Here is a 17,768-nt window from a genome sequence, read left to right on the forward strand (position 1 = left end):
CAAGATTTTATAGCCCAGGAAACTCTGACACGTAATGGAGTTGATAGAAGCATCTAAACATACCCCTCAGTCCATAATTTACAGACCTTTCGAACGCTTCCTATTATACAACTGTTCTCCAAGTCTTGTTAAGCAAAGCGTGGTCCACACACCATCAACACCAGCATCGGCACGTCCCAGAACTTGTGACGAGTGCCCGTTCAGACAACGTTTACTCAACCATAATTTGCATGTTAGCAAGATCCCCAACAGTTTTAAAATTATGGCTAGGTGAACCTAATTCGCAAATCAGTTATTTTTCAGTATCGGCAATTCAGCCTTGCCAAGTAAAGCTGTACATTAATCCCACCAGCTCCTAAATTTTATTTTATTTTATTTTTTAAAGGTTTTATTTATTTCTAGGAGAGAGGGAGAGACAGCGGGAGCAGGGGAGGGTCAGAGAGAGAGGGAGTCACAGACTGAAACAGGCTCCAGGCTCCGAGCTGGCAGTCAGCACAGAGCCTGACGCGGGGCTCGAACCCATGAACTGTGAGATCATGACCCAAGCGAAAGTCGGACGCTTAACCGACTAAGCCACCCAGGCGCCCCTAAATTTTAAATCAATTACAGAAGACAGGGAGCTCAGAAACAACAATTGTCCCAGGATTTGATGCTCACGCAATTAGGACTAGAAGCAGTTTGCTCTGTGGTAAAAGAAAGTCACTGCTTTCCCGGGAATCGTCCACCTGTGTGACGACGTTAGGCAAGTTGTTAGCAGTGATTCTCAGCCGGCTATTCTGTCCAATGACCCCTTTGAGAAGCTGAATGAAAACTGTAAAAGTCTCCCACAAGAAAAAAGTATACATGGACGTATATTTAGGCCATGGCATGAAGATTTTCGAGATTCACGGGCCCCCAGAAGCCAATTTCATGACTCCCTAAATGCTCAGAGAGTAAACTTAATTCTGTCTTCTACACAGAGCCAGGGTTTTCTGGTAAGTGGTTCCTACAACTTCCCTGACCCTGTGATATTGACAGACAGACGGACAAAAGATGGGTGGACTGAGCAGGGCAAATTAGCATTTTCACGCTCCGAGATCTTGGATTTTTCGTGTAACTGAAGCTCGTCCGCTTGCCTATTATGAAAAAGGCCTGCTTTTTTCTGAGGTCAAATTGCTTTCATGTGAAGACTCCACCAAACACGAAGGTAATTTTAGCAACTGTCCTTTCCTTCCCTCAGCTGGCCTGGGAGCAGAAGTTTCGGTGAGGAGCGCTAGAAACACGGCTCCACCCCAAGTGCCCACCACGTTTAAGGCGGTTCCCTATAGCCCGGAGCACAGCAGGAATACCACCGAGGCCTTCACCAGGAGCACAACAGAACACTACAGCCGCAGCGGCAGACAGAGACAGCACCCCAGTCTGCCGGCGACTGAAATGACAGAGACATCTTGGGTCCCCTGGACTATTCGGCCCTTCTCCAGCACGACCGAAGAGGTAAGGGGAGAATGGGTGTGGAGTGTGGTTTGTAAGGGTCTCAGAAAGCCCATCGCCTGAAAAGACTTGCTCCGCTAGAAATGCCACGACTCAAGTGTGCGAGTAGGCACTCTGTGTCCTCGCTGCTAATTATGCATGGCGCATTCTGTTCAACGAAAAGCTCTTTGAGACAGGACCGAGGGGAAGATCATTAGGCTGCGATATCAAAACGGCACTCCACGTTTCTGAACCAAAGTCAGGGTTCGTAGTCTTATGCATAACCTAAAAACAGGAAATAGACATTAAAACCAGAGGTTTGGAGATTCCCCTGCATGGATGTCACAATCATTGATGCTCATAAGGGAGGGAAAAGAGTCACGAACCAATGGAAGTTTCGGGAAACAGTTAGCTGTTTCCTAATAAGCAAACCAAAAGAGTGAAAGAATGTAAAAGCCCAACACTAGGCATATGACTTAACACCCACTTAGTGCTCTGGTTTCTTTCCCATTGTGCAGAATTTAATATCGCATGTGGTTCCTGGCTAGTAGGGGCCTACTTCATTTATTGATCACAAAGCAAATATAACCAGTATATTGAATAACTTGTGGAACTTTATTATTATCTACAGCCTTCCTTTACTCTAAAGCTTTCCTACAAGCTAGTGCTTCCCTTGCCTCTGAATAGAATTTAGGAAGGCCTCGTGACTTTTCTGGACACGCTTTATTATCACTTTATAACTCAACATTCACCCTCAACCCATTAGCAAAGACATCCAATTCAGGAAGTAACCCAGAGTCTAAATTCAATATAAATGTTAGCGTGTCCTCTCCCTTCACCCCTTCCCTTTGGGCTTGATGTAACAAAAGGGAACCTGTTCAAAATCTCCCACGTCCTGCCTCGCTTTTTGCTCACGTCTCCTAGTTTGATCGTTGTGGTTTCAGACTTGTCTGGGCTTGGAAAGTGGGGAAGGAAAACAGAAAATGAGAACAAGAGAGCTGACACTTGAGGTTGCCATCAGGACCTGGTGCTGTGCTCTCCCTAAATCTCCAACCCCTAAGCCCTGCTAACCACTGATGCCAGTGAGATTTGCCACTTACTTTTGAAATTGAATGCTTCTTAGTGGAGCCCCTTCTTGTTGAAGCTCAATGTGTCACAGCCAAAACATCGGTGTGTAAGAGTATTTACTTACAGTTGAAAATACATACATCTATGTAATTTTTTCACAACTAATACACAAAAAGTTAAGTGTATATTTTAAGTATATGTTATATATATACATATATATATCAGCTCAGAAAAAAATAAGCACATACTGTACTGATATACATATATATCATATAATATACTAAGTATGTCAACTAAGAAAAAATAAGCACATACTATAACTTATATGTATATCTCACATATATATATCATATAATATACTAAGTATGTCAACTAACAAACAGGCTGAATAAAATTTGTAATAAAAACATACCTGCCTGCACACTCAAGGATTATCTTTTAGCACAGTTTCCCGTTTTTGCCCACATTGGACCCTTGTGAAACAAACATAGAGAGAACTCCTGGAGGTGGCCAGGCTCTACTGTGGTGAATCAAGGACATCCAGAGCTTTGCTCAGGCACCCTTGCCCTTGGGTCAACCCAGCACTGTGGTATAGAGCTCACATGACCCAGCCCCAAAGGTGGATTTGCAGGCCCAGATCTTAGTAAATACGCTGCAGGGTATATTTTGGGGTTTTTTGTTGTTGTTGTTGCAGTTTCTTAGGCTTTTCCTTTTCTTTCTTTTTTTTTTTTAATGCTTATTCATTTTTGAGAGAGAGAGAGAGCACAAGTCAAGGAGGGGCAAAGGGAGGGAGGAAACAGAGGATCTGAAACAGGCTCCCTGCTGACAGCAGAGAACTGACTTAAGGCTCGAATTAAGGAACCATAAGATCATGATCTGAGCTGAAGTTGGATGCTTAACTGACTAAGCCATCCAGGTATCCCCTTGGTCTTCTTTTTTTTTTTTTTAATTTTTAATGTTTATTTACTTTTGAGAGAAAGAGAGACAGAGTGCAAGTGGAGGAGGGGCAGAGAGGGAAGGAGATGCAGAATCCAAAGCAGGCTCCAGCCTCTGAGCTGTCAGCGTGGATCCCGACGCGGGGCTCGAACTCACAGACCGTGATATCATGACCTGAGCTGAAATTGGATGCTTAACCAACTGAGCCACCCATGTGTCCCTCCCTTGGTCTTTTTCTAAAGTGAAATCCTCCGCAATGTTTGTGAGCTCCCAGATGGGGCACCAGAATGACTATGTATCGAGTAGTCATCAAGTCATGACTCATCCCCTAGTTTTTCCTTGAAGCACAGGCAAAATCTTAACTATGTTCTGGGAAACCGAGTTCTAAAAGCTATGCTCCTTCCAAGGGCAGTTTCTAAAATTGCAGTTTTCCATGACTCTAATGCTTTAGTCAAGACATCTCTGCTAGATCATCATTTGATTTAGCATGAGCAGTTACTTTATAACATTCAATTATAAATAGCTGTAGTTAGATATTTTGAAAGGCAAAGTCACTTGGAAGGTACAATGCTTGTCCTTTGAAAGTAATTTTGAAACATATTCTATCTCAGGGTACCCGGGTGGCTCAGTTGGTTGAGTGTCTGACTTCAGCTCCAGTCATGATCTCCCTAATGGGTTCGAGCTCTGCATCAGACTCAGTGCTGACAGCTCAGAACCTGGAGCCTGCATTGGATTCTGTGTCTTCCTCTCTCTCAGTCCCTCCCCTGCTCATACTCTGTCTCTCTCTCTCTCAAAATAAATAAACCTTAAAATTTTTTAAAAAAAGATACTCTATCTCTATACCTCAATATTATTCTACTTCATTGCTTGGGATTTTGTAACAAGAAAATCTTTGTGTGTCAGTTGTTTTCTTTATCACCTGGTCTGTGGTGATTTGGGGTTGACAGTACAGTTGGGCTGTGAGTTGGGGTGATGCCACCGTTATCAGGTGATGTCGGGAAAAATCTGAATGTCAGGATAAGGACTGTAATTATTCAGCTTGCATCTCCAGCATCTGAACATAGTGCTCAATATGTTATAAAGTTTTGTAGAAAGGAAAGGAAAAGAAAAGTGTGGAATGGAGAGGGAGGAAAGTGGAGCAGCATGAAATGCAATGAAGTGGAATGAAAAAGAATAGTATGAAATGGAATGAAGTGGAGAAGAGTGGACCGGACTCAAATGAAGTGGAATGGAGAAGAGTGGAGTGGAGTAGAACACAGTGCAGGGAAGTAGAATAGGAAGAATGGAATGTTGGGGAAATGAATCAATTGAAGTGGTATGGAAGTGGGTGAAATTGTTGACCCCTTGGGTAGCAAATGACCCATGTACTGTCCGTGTCCAGGTACGATGGTAATGTTGAATAGCCATGCACATTTTTTTATTTTTCTATTACCTTAATATTTTTAAGTTTGTGTGTATCTAGAGTTTAATACGTTTAATACATAATAAAATATATATTGTTTCATTCAGGAGCTAATCTCCAGTTCCTTTTTCTCACTTCTAAATCTCCCCATTTCATCACTTAATCACCCTTCAATTCCACCGCCACCTCAAAAAAATTAGAAGAGAAGAAAGGGGAAGAGGCATTGATGGCCATTAAATTTGATAGCTTTGGAAAATGTTGATCGACTCAACAAACATTTCTTGAGGACCTAGCTAGTGTCAGAGCAGAGTGGTGGAGTCTTTGAAGTCAAAGCCCTAACTCTGCTTCTTACTAGCCAGTGACCTGATAAGCTACTTCAACTCTCTAAGCCTCAGTTTCCTCATCTATAAAGAGGAACTCCTAGCTCCGAGAGCTGTTGCAACGATTGCGGGAGGTAACACATGTAAAATGCTTACTAGAGCACTTAGTCCTTAGCAAGCATTTAGGAAATAGTAGCTGTTACTGCTATTTTCCACTGAGACACAAAGATAAATGACAGAATTGTTGCCCTGAAGGAACTCACCATCTGCCGTGTGGTGTTGAGGGAAATGGAAATATACATGGGCTCTTATGGAATCAAAAGCAAGGTTTCTAACTGGTGTGAAGATTTCAGGGAGTGCCTTCCTGTGAAGGGTGTATCTGAATTGAGCCAAAAGAGGAATAGGAGTAACGTAGTAAGAGGTAGGGAAGTAGGAAAGAGAGAGACGAAGGAACTGGGATGGGGTGGAATGGAGAGTTAGAAAGTGATTTCAAATTTGACCTAAACTTTGCATTTTTTATAAATATAATTTATTGTCAGGTTAGCTAACATACAGTGTATATAGTGTGCTCTTGGTTTCGAGAGAAGATTCCCATGACTTATCGCTTCCCATGACCCAGTGCTCATCCCAACAAGTGCCCTCCTCAACGCCCATCACCCATTTTCCCCTTTCCCTCCCCCTCCCCCCATCAACCCTCAGTTTGTTCTCTGTACTTAAGTGTCTCTTATGGTTTGCCTCCCTCTTTGTTTGAAACTATTGATGAAGATCTGAAATCCATGTTTTCAAATGGAGTCTTCAGCCAGAAATAGTTTCTACTTGTTATTTTAATTAGTGACACTATGAAATTATCTGTCATTCCTTTTGTTCCCATCGCATGTAGCCACGAGGTAGAATTTAGAACACTTGAGCTGAAGTAGAAATCTAGAGAAGAGAGAACAAGAACTGAAATACTAAGGTTTTATGCTTGGAAATGCTACAGATGTCATTACTACTAATTAATGTTTATGCACTGACCACAGTGCTCTAGATCCACAAAGAATGAATTGGGGTTGAAACATGGGGCTAGGAATGGGGGTGGAGATGACACAAAACATTTCCAAAGAGAAAGTGGCTTGTATTTGTGTCTCTTCCTTTCATCACCAGTCTCTTAGTTAGGAGTGAAACATGAAAAGACACTGTACAGAGTCTGCAAAGAAGAGAATCTAAGAGATAAAAATAATATCTAAGATTAGTATGCCAGGAACTATGCAAGCAACTTCATCTAACTGGGAGGTGGGTACTTGTATCTATTTTCTGTCACTGTATAACAAACCACCCCAAATCTTAGTAATTTGTAAAAACTGACAGTTTTCAGGGCGCCTGGGTGGCTCAGTCGGTTAAGCGTCTGACTTCGGCTCAGGTCATGGTCTCACGGCTCATGGGTTCGAGCCCCGCGTCGGGCTCTGTGCTGACAGCTAGCTCAGAGCCTGGAGCCGGTCTTTGGATTCTGTATCTCCCTCTCTCTCTGACCCTCCCCTGCTCACGCTGTCTCTCTCTCCCTCTCAAAAATAAACAAAACAAAACTGATAGTTTTCTATTTCTCATGATTTTGTTGATTAGTTGGGTGTTTCCTCTGCTGGTTTCGCCTGCACTCATTCTTGCAGCTGCATCTAGCTTGGAGGGGAAACTGAGCTAGAAGATTCACAGTAGCCTCCCGTCGCATGACTAGCAGTCAGTGCTGGCTGCAGGAAGGGATGTCCACATGGCCTCTCCCCCTCTAGAAGCTTCTTTACATGATGCTCTAGGGAAGTTTTGTAGGATGGCGAAGGTGGAAGCTACCGGCCTCTCAAGGGCCAGGTTCTGGAATCACACAACATCACTTCTGCCACATTCTATTGAACACCGCAGTCGCAAGCCAGCCCAGCATTGAAAGAAAGGAAAATAGACCTCATCTTTTGTGAGGAAAAGCTAAAAGTCATATTGCAAAGGGCCACACGTATTGGGCGGCAGGAACTTATGGTCATTAAACAGTTTCCTATGGTATTTATTATTATTGTTGTTATTATTATTATTATTTTGCAGATGCCTACTTAGACTTAAAGTCTTAAGGATTAGAGGTCAAATGATTGGAAAATAGCAGAGCAAGAAGAGCTCACATACCCTTACACACACCTGCATACCTAGTCACTGTATTCACTTACCTAGAGCTCCTCCTGTTAGTGGAGGCAAATGCCAAGGAGAACATAATCGGAAACAATTACTAGTGATGCTACTGCAAAGTTGTCCTAGTTGACTCTTCGGGAGCAGAACTTTCCTCACTTTTCTCCTTTCCCCACTTTCCTCAGATCCTCTCCTGCCCACTGTGAGAGGTCTATCTTCGGAAGGCTGTAGACCTGGAGCAGTACTTGGCTTCAGAACCAACTCTCTCCCTCTCCCTTGCTTTCTCTCCCTCACGCTACACATGAATTAAATAAATTAACACCAGTCATGTGCCTAGAGTGGGACTAGAAAATCCTGTGTAGCTACTGTTAGCTACTGTTGTTATTACACCCTTACGATAGCATTATGTGGCCATGTGTATCTTCACAAGGAAAAGCCTGGTGAAACAAGAAGCTTGTCTCCCGTATGAGTTAGGAAATATCTAACTCAGCTGTTCCCAACGTGTGCACCCCAGACCAAGAACTTCTTAGAAATGCAACCGCTTGGGCCCTGCCCTAGACCTACTGAATCAGAAGCCCTGTGGGTAGGACCCAGCAATCTGGGTTTTAACAAGCCCTCCAAGTCGCACAGATGTACTTAACGTTTATGAACCACTGATGTAGGGGACTCCTAGGTGACTTAGTGGGTTGAGTGTCCGATTTCAACTCAGCCCATGATCTTGCAGTTTGTGAGTTTGAGCCCCATATCTGGCTCACTGCTGTCAGTGCAGAGCCCACTTTGGATCCTCTGTCCTTTCTCTCTGCCCTTCCCCCACTTGTGCTCTCTCAAAAATAAATGAACTTAAAAAAAAAAAACACTGACCTAGAAAAATCTGGTCTCTGACCAGCAATGTCTCTCTCATAGGCTTCTAGATGTCTTAGTTTCCCATCATTGATGACACTTTTGTGCCTTGTGGGGTGGGCAAGGTGCTATAAAAGCTAAATAATCAAGTAGTGGAAATTAATTTATCTAATTACAGCCTCCTGCTGTTCCTTCATAGAGTGCACATTTTTTAAGGAATGGGGCCCAGGGTGGGTAAGTGGAGCCTGGGAAGACAGGCTAGACCCAGGGTCTTTGTGGTAATTAGCAAAAGCTGTCTCCAGGCACACAGCTCCACCATGAGTGCACAACATGGGCTGCCTTCCAGCCCCCAGGCACCCCCTGGGCCAGGCACCCCGGACACCACCTACACAGAGATGAACTGTGTGTGCACTGGCACAACTGCAGAGGAAGCTGGATACAGGTGTCAGATGTGTGTCCTACGTGTGCCGGCCATTCGCTATGGGGAGGGCGACACAGGCAGGACTGGGGGCAGCAGGAAGTCCGCCTGGAGGGGATGGGTGGGGGGAGGGGGACGCTGGTTTGGAAGGGACGGGAAGAAGAGTCAAATGCGAAGAAGTGGCATCCAAAGGGAGACAGGGTGGGGCTTGGACTTCACTTTAGCTTCAAAATCTGACCAGCCTCTGTCTGTTGAGTAGTGGACTCTTTTTTTTTTTTTTAATGTTTATTTATTTTTGAGAGGGAGAGCAACAGAGTGTGAGTGGGGGAGAGGCAGAATCTAAGCAGGCTCCAGGCTTTGAACTGTCGGCACAGAGCCCGATTCGGAGCCCAAACCCAAGGACCGCTAGATCATGTCTTGAGCCGAGTCCAACACTTAACCAAGTGAGCCACACGGGTGCCCCTGAGTAGTGGACTCTTAAAGAGAAGTCCATTCTGGACCCCTTCTCAGCCATGTGACGTTGGTGGAGATGATGTGATACAGGGGTAAGAAGTAGGGCTCCTGTGTCAGAGAAACCTGGGTTAAATCTTCGTGTGGCATCTGTTATTTACTCAACTCCAGTCATAATTGCTTCCTCTTTAAAATAAGGATAATTAAGGGTATTTTGCCCTATAGCACAGTATGAGGATTAAAATCGGATTAACCGAAATGTTTAGTACATTGGCTACACATGATAAATATTCAATAACTGTAGCAATTAATACCAACTTCTTGTTTCCACCTCATTGTTCTTTCCCTGCCTGCCTCACAGAGTTGTGAGAACCAGATACCCTGACATTATTACATGAAAACGCTCTGAGAGGGATAAAATGTTGGGCACGCATTAAAAAAATGTTCCCGATTGGTTCTGATTCTGTTAAATATCCATGAATCTTGTTTGGAGGCACACCTCCTTCTTGCCTTCCCCACCCTGCGGGGCTCAGGCCTGGGAGAGGGATTGCATTTCCTCAGTTCATGAATAGCCATTGTGGTGCTGCTCAGGGGTTTAACAGTTCTGTGTTTCCTTCCATTTGGCCTTCAAAGAGATCACAGCCTACTGTGAGCCTCCAAATAAGTAATGAGACAAATGCAGAAAATCCCCACTTCCTCGTACCTCCATCAAGTCTGGGGTGACCTCCTTTATTGTGTTACTTACAGCATAGAGGGGACGTGCCCCACTGCCACAATGCATTATCCTGTGGCCAGAACTAAGGATAGGACAATACTCCCCTTTTACTGAGGCGAGTACCCAGAAGGTGAAGTGCAAACATGTAGCAAAACAACAAGAACAGAAAATCCTCATCATTCCTCCTGAACAAGAAAGAACTCTTAGATTGTGTAGGGTGCGTGGGATAAAATATAAGCAGGTTCTAAGACTGCTAGTGGTGCAGGAAGGTCATCCTAGAGGAATGGTTTGTGGAAGGAATGTGTTCCTGAAGACCTGAATCTACAATTTGCATCATTCAAGCCTAATTCTGACAAAGAGCTGTCATTGTCTTGCCAGCCAAAGTGGATTGCCATGTGCCAATAGCATACGATCGTTTGTAATTTACTTGAGGCCCTCCAGCTCTTAAATTTCAAGGATTTTTCTTTTCCTTTTTTTTTTTTTTACATTTTTTAATGTTTATTTATTTTTGAGAGAGAGAGAGACAGACAGACAGAATGAGAACAGGAGAGGGGCAGAGAGAGAGAGAAGGAGACAGAATCCGAAGCAGGCTCCAGGCTCTGAGCTGTCAGCACTGAGCCCAACGTAGGGCTCAAAACCAAGGATCGTGAGATCATGACCTGAGCGGAAGCCAGACGTTCAACTGACTGAGCCGCACAGGCACCCCTCAAGGATTTTTCTTTTCTTTCCATTATGAGTTGTATTACTTTCTATTTTGTGTAAAAAAAAAAAAAATACTATGTTCATATTTTGTCACAATAGGAATCATGGGCCCATAAAAATGCAACCATGAAACACAACATATGCATTGAAATGAGCTCTTTAACATGCCAGCATTTTCTGGCACGTTGGTTTCCCTGAGCAGATAAGAGTTGATGCAGTGGGGAAAATATCAAAGAAAGAGGGAAATGACATCAAAGGAGAAGCGAGGAGGTGCTAATTGAGATAGGAAGTCTGTGGCTCTCTGCCCTGGCCTCACAAACATCAGAATCACCTGGGAAGATTTTAAAAGACACAGATTCTGAGATTCTGCCTCAGCCCTCTGAATCAGCATTTACTAAAGAAGGACCTCAGCACCTAGAGTGTAAAAATCTCCCCATTGATTGTAAAGTGAGATTAGGTTTGCAATGCCTTGGAGAAAAATTGAATAATCTGCTCGTTAGAACAGACATTGAATGAAAGAGAGGGAGGAAAGTTCTGCTGGAGAAGTATAACCCGAATCCAATCACGTAGAAATATCTGACGAATGCAAACAGAGAACGAAACAATAGAAATAACTGACCTAGGGGCTCATAGGTGGCTTAGTCAGTTTCTGCTCAGGTCATGACCTGAACAACACGACTGTGGACAAGATATCAAAAAGAGTGTGCTTTGCTAAGAGTTTTGACCCTGGTGGTTTGAATTAAGAGACCTCCTGATTGTTTGAGAAGCATTAGATGAAGTGGTCAGGGTCTGTCCATTTGGAAGAGAAGCTGCTTGGACACTAGTTTACCCTAAGGCTTAGGTGCTAGGCATTCTTGGATTCTGGGATGCTAAGGGTTCCAGGTTTGCATTGGAGCAGCTGAAGATTGAAATTTTGTTTAAGATTTACAATTAGTCCTGCCCTTGTTTAGTGGTGGGGGTATGGATGTTTCCTCTGTCAGTATCAGGTAGCATTAAGTCTCCGTAACCTGGGGATGTGGCTTAGATAATGAAGACACACAGCTCTTTCTTTCACAAGAGTATAATCTAGTCCACAGGTTTATCATTACATTTTGAAAAACATGACGAGTGAGAACCTTTGATCTTCCACTTTGATCACTGTCTACCCTCAACATCCAGGGGACTCCAGGATTCTGAGCATGTGCCTCATTCGGCAGAGAAGGGAGAGTTGTAGGGAGAGGCAGGCAGAATGGGTGCAGAATGGTGGAAATCAGGAGCCAGATCCTGAAGCCGGAATGCGACAGCCACACCCACCCAGACCCAGGAGGCCTTCATACCTTGGACTCCCCGCATTTGTGAGCAGACAGGTTTCCACGGGGTGGGAGGGACTGAAAAGCCGGCATGAAGATGGAGGAAGCACTGGAGATTGCAAAGTGATTAGCTGACGGTCACATCATTTTAAGTCATCCGTCTGTGTATGGTTCCAAAGCTGAGACAAAAGCTATGCAAAGTCCTTTTCCACCAGATTTAAGGAGGAAAAAAACACAGAAAACAAACAAACAAACAAACAAAAACTAGAGGAGGGGCAGAGGGTGAGAAACTGATGTAGAAAAAAATACCAGGAAACCTTAGAGATGTGTCTGAGAGAGATGGTGGAACCTGGTGCTAGAGAGATAGCCAGGACTCCCACCCCTCCCTTCCCAGACTTAAAAAAAAACCTCGTCATGGCCACCAGCCAGAGCAGCCTTTAAATGTCTTTTGTGCTCATCTACTGAAGGGTTTCTCTTGGGTACAAGATGGAAAGGAGTGATAATTTACTATCATTCGGACGTTCTCAGAACATTCTCATCTGTGGACTTTGTCATGCTCTAGCATTACTGGGTGCTCAGCATCCGTGATGTACTGGTATTCATATACGATTATTACTACTGATAATCATAGTCCCTAACATTTGTTGAGCCCTTTAGCCAAGGACCGTTTTATACGTACAACGTGCACATTCTCATTTAATCCTTGCAACTCCTCTCCCCCAAATGCCTTTATTATTTCCATTTTCCTGGGGACCTATGACCTAGGAAGGTTATGATCTAGGAAGCTAGAAAGATTCCTTGAAATATAAGTATATCCCCAAACGGTACCTCTAAACACAAAAGAGGATTGTCACAGTCCTGTAAAAAAAGCAACAACAACTGCTTATCACAATTACCTCACCTTAAATTTTAATGCACCTCTTTAAATGTGTGGCACCTGGTAGTTAAAATGGTTTTCATTTCTGTGATAATTTACTATTGAGCCAGTTCAAGTTAAAACATAGAAAAGGATTCACCATCTTGTAATTGTTTTTAATTGACACATTCCCTGATTGCTAGGTCTTCTTTTTAACAATTTCTGTTATTTTGTTGCGGAACAAAAGTACTTCCTTCCAGTGGCGCCTCAGTGGCTCGGTCAGTTAAGCAACTGACTTCGGCTCAGGTCATGATCTGAGCTTCCTGGGTTTAAGCCCCATGTCGGGCTGTGTGCTGACACCTCAGAGCCTGGAGCCTGCTTTGGATTTTGTGTCTCCATCTCTTTCTGCCCCTCCCCCACTCATGCTCTGTCTCTCTCGCTCTCAAAAATAGATGAACATCAAAAAATTTTTAAAAAGAATAAAAAGTACTTCCTTGGAGGAAAAAGCGGCAGAATTGACCCACCGTCTAATATTTATTAAGTTTGCTGCATGTTGGTTCTTTTTCCTTTTAGCATCCACATTTTATATTTATTGAGAAGTTATAAATATCAAGTTTGTTCTAAATATATGTAATGGAAAATATATTTTATATAATACTAAATATGAGTAAATTATATAAAATATACCGTTATATATTATGTTACCAATTCACTTATTTGACACGTTCTAAAATAGTTTAAGACTTTCTAAATCACTTACATAGCTTCTTGTAACCAGAGAGCTCAGAATTTAAATTTATAAGAAAACAAACAATAAGATATTATTAACTCTCTAATATCAAATGGTATCTGGTGCAGGATTTACTTAAGATTTTTTTAAGTTTTTTTTTAATGTTTTATTTATTTCTAGGAGAGAGAGAGACAGCGTGAGCAGGGGAGGGTCAGAGAGAGAGGGAGACACAGACTGAAACAGGCTCCAGGCTCTGAGCTGGCAGTCAGCACAGAGCCCGACGCGGGGCTCGAACCCACGAACCGCGAGATCATGACCTAAGTGAAAGTCAGACGCTTAACCGACTAAGCCACCCAGGCGCCCCAGGATTTACTTAAGATTATTGGGCTCCACCACAGCAGTTTTAATCCCTCAGCTTGTGATAAGGCCTAGACTTTACATTTCTAGCAAGTTCTCAGAAGATGCCATGCTGCGTTTGAGACCCATCATACTGAAGAATAGGATTCTCTCCCCTTTCTCCTTTCCTCTTTTTATTTTTCCTCCTGCTTCTTCTGTTCAAAATCAATCTTTTAGTCCTTTGCCCTTTCCCCTTTTTTCCTCTTTTCTTTTCCTCACATCTTTCCAAGATGATATTTGAGGCATCCAGCAAGGGTATGTGTAGAAGCACTTGCTTAGAGTATTTACTCACATAACAGTATTTACTGAGCAGCTACAAAGATTCCTTCCTTCCTTCATCCATTCATTCAACAAATATTTGTTGAAACTTTTAGCCAAGCTCTATGCAAGAACATGGCAGACAAAGATTCTGTCCTAAGGGAATTCTCCATATGCCTGGGAAAGGCTGACAGGCACAAGCATTATATTATTACCAAGTGTCATCAGTGCACTGAATTAAACAAATGGATTGCTGAGAGGAATAATAATATAAGGACACTTTTTCCTTGGGTAATCAGAAAGAGCCTGGCCCTATCATAGGGGTGTGTTTAAAGCTGAGACCTAAAGGTTGAGAGGAAGATAACCAAGCAGAGAATCTGGGGAGGAGTGGTCCAAGGAGACGAAAAAGCAGGCATAAAGGCCCTGGGGCCGGACGAAGTCAGCTCTGTGTCAGGCACACAGTAGGTACTCGGTCAATATTTGCCGAAGGGGTGAGTAAATGAATTATCAGACCAAGGCTGCTGGAGCATAGGAGGCAAGCAGAAGAAAGGCCAGGTCATGAACGGAGCTTTAGGTTATGGGTGAGGGGTCTGAATTAACCAATAACTTTACCAGTCTACTCCCCCCTCCCCTCACCCCTCACCCCTTTCCCACACCCGGCTCAAACCCTGATCTAAATTAGCAGTTCTCAAAGGTGTGGCCCCTGGGCCCCTGAAGTCCAGCTGTGAAGTTCAACATTTGTGTTCGTAAGCTGACAAGAGCCATGCTTTCATGCATGAATTCGTGATTTATGAATATGAAAATTATAATGATTGCTATGACAATTTGTTTAAAAGGCCGCTGCCTGTCCACTCACATCTCATCAGAAACAGCCCCTCCCTTCCCATGCAGTCTGGGAAATGTTTCCAAAGGGCAAAGAGAAGACGTTGTCCCCTGAGAAGTTACAGAGTGGCTGGTCCGAAATTCCTGGAATGCAGTAACCTCTAAAGCATATGCAGTGTCATGATGCAGGATAAATAGGTTTAAAAAAAGTTGAGGAATTCCAAACAAAGATGAGAACAAAGAAGAAGAATGAGTCCATTTATTTATACTTTGTACAGTAGTTTCAAATAAACTCCTCATAGAAAAAAATGACATCTGGCAACTTTTCCCTGTCCCACAGTGCCTTGAATCCATTACAATTCTCTCTAGTTTCTCATATTAATATAAGTGTTTTTTCAGAAGAACAATGTAATCCGTAAAAGCCTGAGTTTAAACTTCTCCTCATTGTTTCACAACATGTTAGTCTTTATGGGCTATTTGAGAACCACTCAGTTTTTGGGAACTCTGTTGTAAGCCTTGAGGTTCTCAAAGAAAAAGAACCAGGAGTCATATAACTTTGGAAAAGAAATGTCGGTGACTACTGGTCTTTTCCTTAGTGCATTGCTCTGATTCCTCATATACGCTAATAGTAAAATAGATAAGTGACAACACATGATTCTAAAAACACGTGTGTCTCTTTGATAGATCAAAATAAAAGAATCTTATTGGGGCACCTGGGTGGCTCAGTCATTTAGGCGTCTGCCTCTTAATTTTGGCAGGTCGTGATCTCGTTTTGTAAGTTTGAACTGCACATCAGGTTCTGTGCTGACAGTGCAGAGGCTGCTTGGGATCCACTCTCCGTTTCTCTCTCTGACCCTCCCACGCTTGTGCTCATGTGCTCTCTCTTTCTCAAAATAAATAAATAACCATGAAAAAAAAGAAAAGAATCCTATTTAAAGAAACTATTTCTTCTTTTCCTAATTCATATTTCCGAGGACATTCTTACCGAATCACTTCTAATAACATAGAATTTGTAAGCCTCTAAACCGCGTTGTGAGGATATTTTGTTATTGCCTTGTTTGATTAGTGCTTTAAAATCTGCCTTTTGGTGGGGGGGGTGCATTTGCCTATACCTAAGGAAGGATTATAGGTAGACTGTTAGACATTATAGTGAAAATGAAATATAGGGGCGCCTAGGTGGCTCAGTCAGTTGGGCTACTGACTTCGGCTCAGGTCATGATCTCACAGTCTGTGGGTTCGAGCCCCGCATCGGGCTCTGTGCTGAGAGCCAGCTGAGAGCCTGGAGCCTGCTTCGGATTCTGTGTCTCCCTCTCTCTCTGCCCCTCCCCTGCTCGCACTCTGTCTCTCTCTCAAAATTAAATAAACATTTAAAAAATATTTTAAAAAGAAAAAAAGAAAATGAAATATAATTTTAGATTAACTTATGCAGTCCAGTAGGTTGTGGCATGTAGTGTTTAAAAAGAAAAAAAAAAAAAAAAAGATGGTTGGCCAAACTTGGAAGAGACAGGCTTTATGGAAGATTTCCACAAAGGACAGAAGGGTATTTAGTATATTTGGGTGAGAAGACTTCAACTCGGAGGGGCAATTTATGAGAAAATATTATAAACCTCAATGGAAAGGACAAAGTGAAAGATAGATAGACGTTAGAAAAGTGGAGCTTGTGTGATGGATGAATTTAAAAGAGAGCAAAAAACATGCGATCAGGATGTCATCTGTTACCAGCAAACCAACATCTAGATAGCACATTCAAGTTTATAAAGATGCTTTAACATTTGTGACCTTATTCATTCTTCATAACAGCCCTGGGAAGTATTTAGAGTGATAGAATTCCAGTTTTACAGACAAGGAAACCACATTGTTTTCTGAATACAGCAAGAAAATAAAAAGGTAATGTTGAAAAGCAATGGAGCCGCAAAAAGACTCGCGTAAGGGCTGAGGGCAGCCTGTGGGCTGGCAGTGTGTAACCGAGAGCAGAGGGACCCTCTTTGATGCTGCAGAAAGGCATGCCAGGCTGTGAAAAGCCATTGAACTTGGGGTCAAAATACAGAGGGCCAAAAAAGCTCTTTGGTAAGGCAAGTCATCTGGGCAGAGAAATAGGAAAGATTCCATCTTTCCTGAAATGCACACATGTTTAGGTTTGACCTTGGAGTGTTTGTGACCTTGAAAAGGAAAGCTGAGATCTTGCGGATTGAAAGCCCATAGACTCTCTGAAGCGGTGGAAATTTCATGTTTTCATTACAAGATTTCTTAAAAACATGTTTTCTGAAAGAAATGAAACTATTTTCACTTTTTCCTTTTCTTCTGCTTATCCTCAGAGTAGATACGGTTGATACAGAAGTCAATAATATAGCTTTATGTGTAATCTGCCTATCGGAAAAAGAGGGGAATGTGACATTCTTCCTATTGATTTAGCTCCAGAGTATTCTGTTTTGAAAATAAAACGTAAAATCTTATCTCTTTTGGCAGTTGTCAGGGATGGCACCCAAGAAAAGCAACTGAGCATTATAAAAGTTGTTGCAATATTTTGCTTTTATCACCCGTGTGCAATTAAACATTTTTGCTCTTTGGTTATTAGGAACTCGGTACGTGATCATTCAGGTACCGAAGCACGTACTAAAAAGTGTAAAGTTAGTGCTGAAAACTGAGTAAATTCCAATTTTTGTAATATGCATGGGAGCTGAGCCTTCCATGGTATTTTCCACAAAGGAGAGTTTTATTGCCTTCTTCTATTGCTTGCACAATGACGGATGAAACGGTTTTAACTACTGGATGGTCAGTGATGAAACTGCTCTGCGGTTTGCTTTGTGGGTTGAACAACTGGCAGTGATTACATTTGTTCTTTGTCAGCACCATTTGCATCAGATTTAGGGAGGACGACGACCTCTAGACACGAGAAAGGGGAAAGTGAATGGCAGAGAAAAAAACCAAAAAGGTCAAGTTGAAAATGGACAAGATCCTCTGGGGGCGGGGGGGGGGGG

At 42.8% G+C, this 17,768-nt stretch overlaps 1 protein-coding gene across 1 annotated transcript in view; it reads left to right on the forward strand.

Moving 5' to 3' along the window:
- PTPRB (protein tyrosine phosphatase receptor type B) overlaps nt 1-17,768 on the forward strand; it is a 115,362-nt gene that overhangs the window by 10,585 nt on the left and 87,009 nt on the right. The window contains exon 3 of the mRNA XM_039245642.1: nt 1,220-1,473. Coding sequence (XP_039101573.1) covers nt 1,220-1,473 — 254 coding nt within the window. The remainder of the gene's footprint in view (nt 1-1,219; nt 1,474-17,768) is intronic.

This window comes from Hyaena hyaena, unplaced genomic scaffold (assembly GCF_003009895.1).
Source record: "Hyaena hyaena isolate Hyena2069 unplaced genomic scaffold, ASM300989v1 scaffold_262, whole genome shotgun sequence".
NCBI lineage: Eukaryota > Metazoa > Chordata > Mammalia > Carnivora > Hyaenidae > Hyaena > Hyaena hyaena.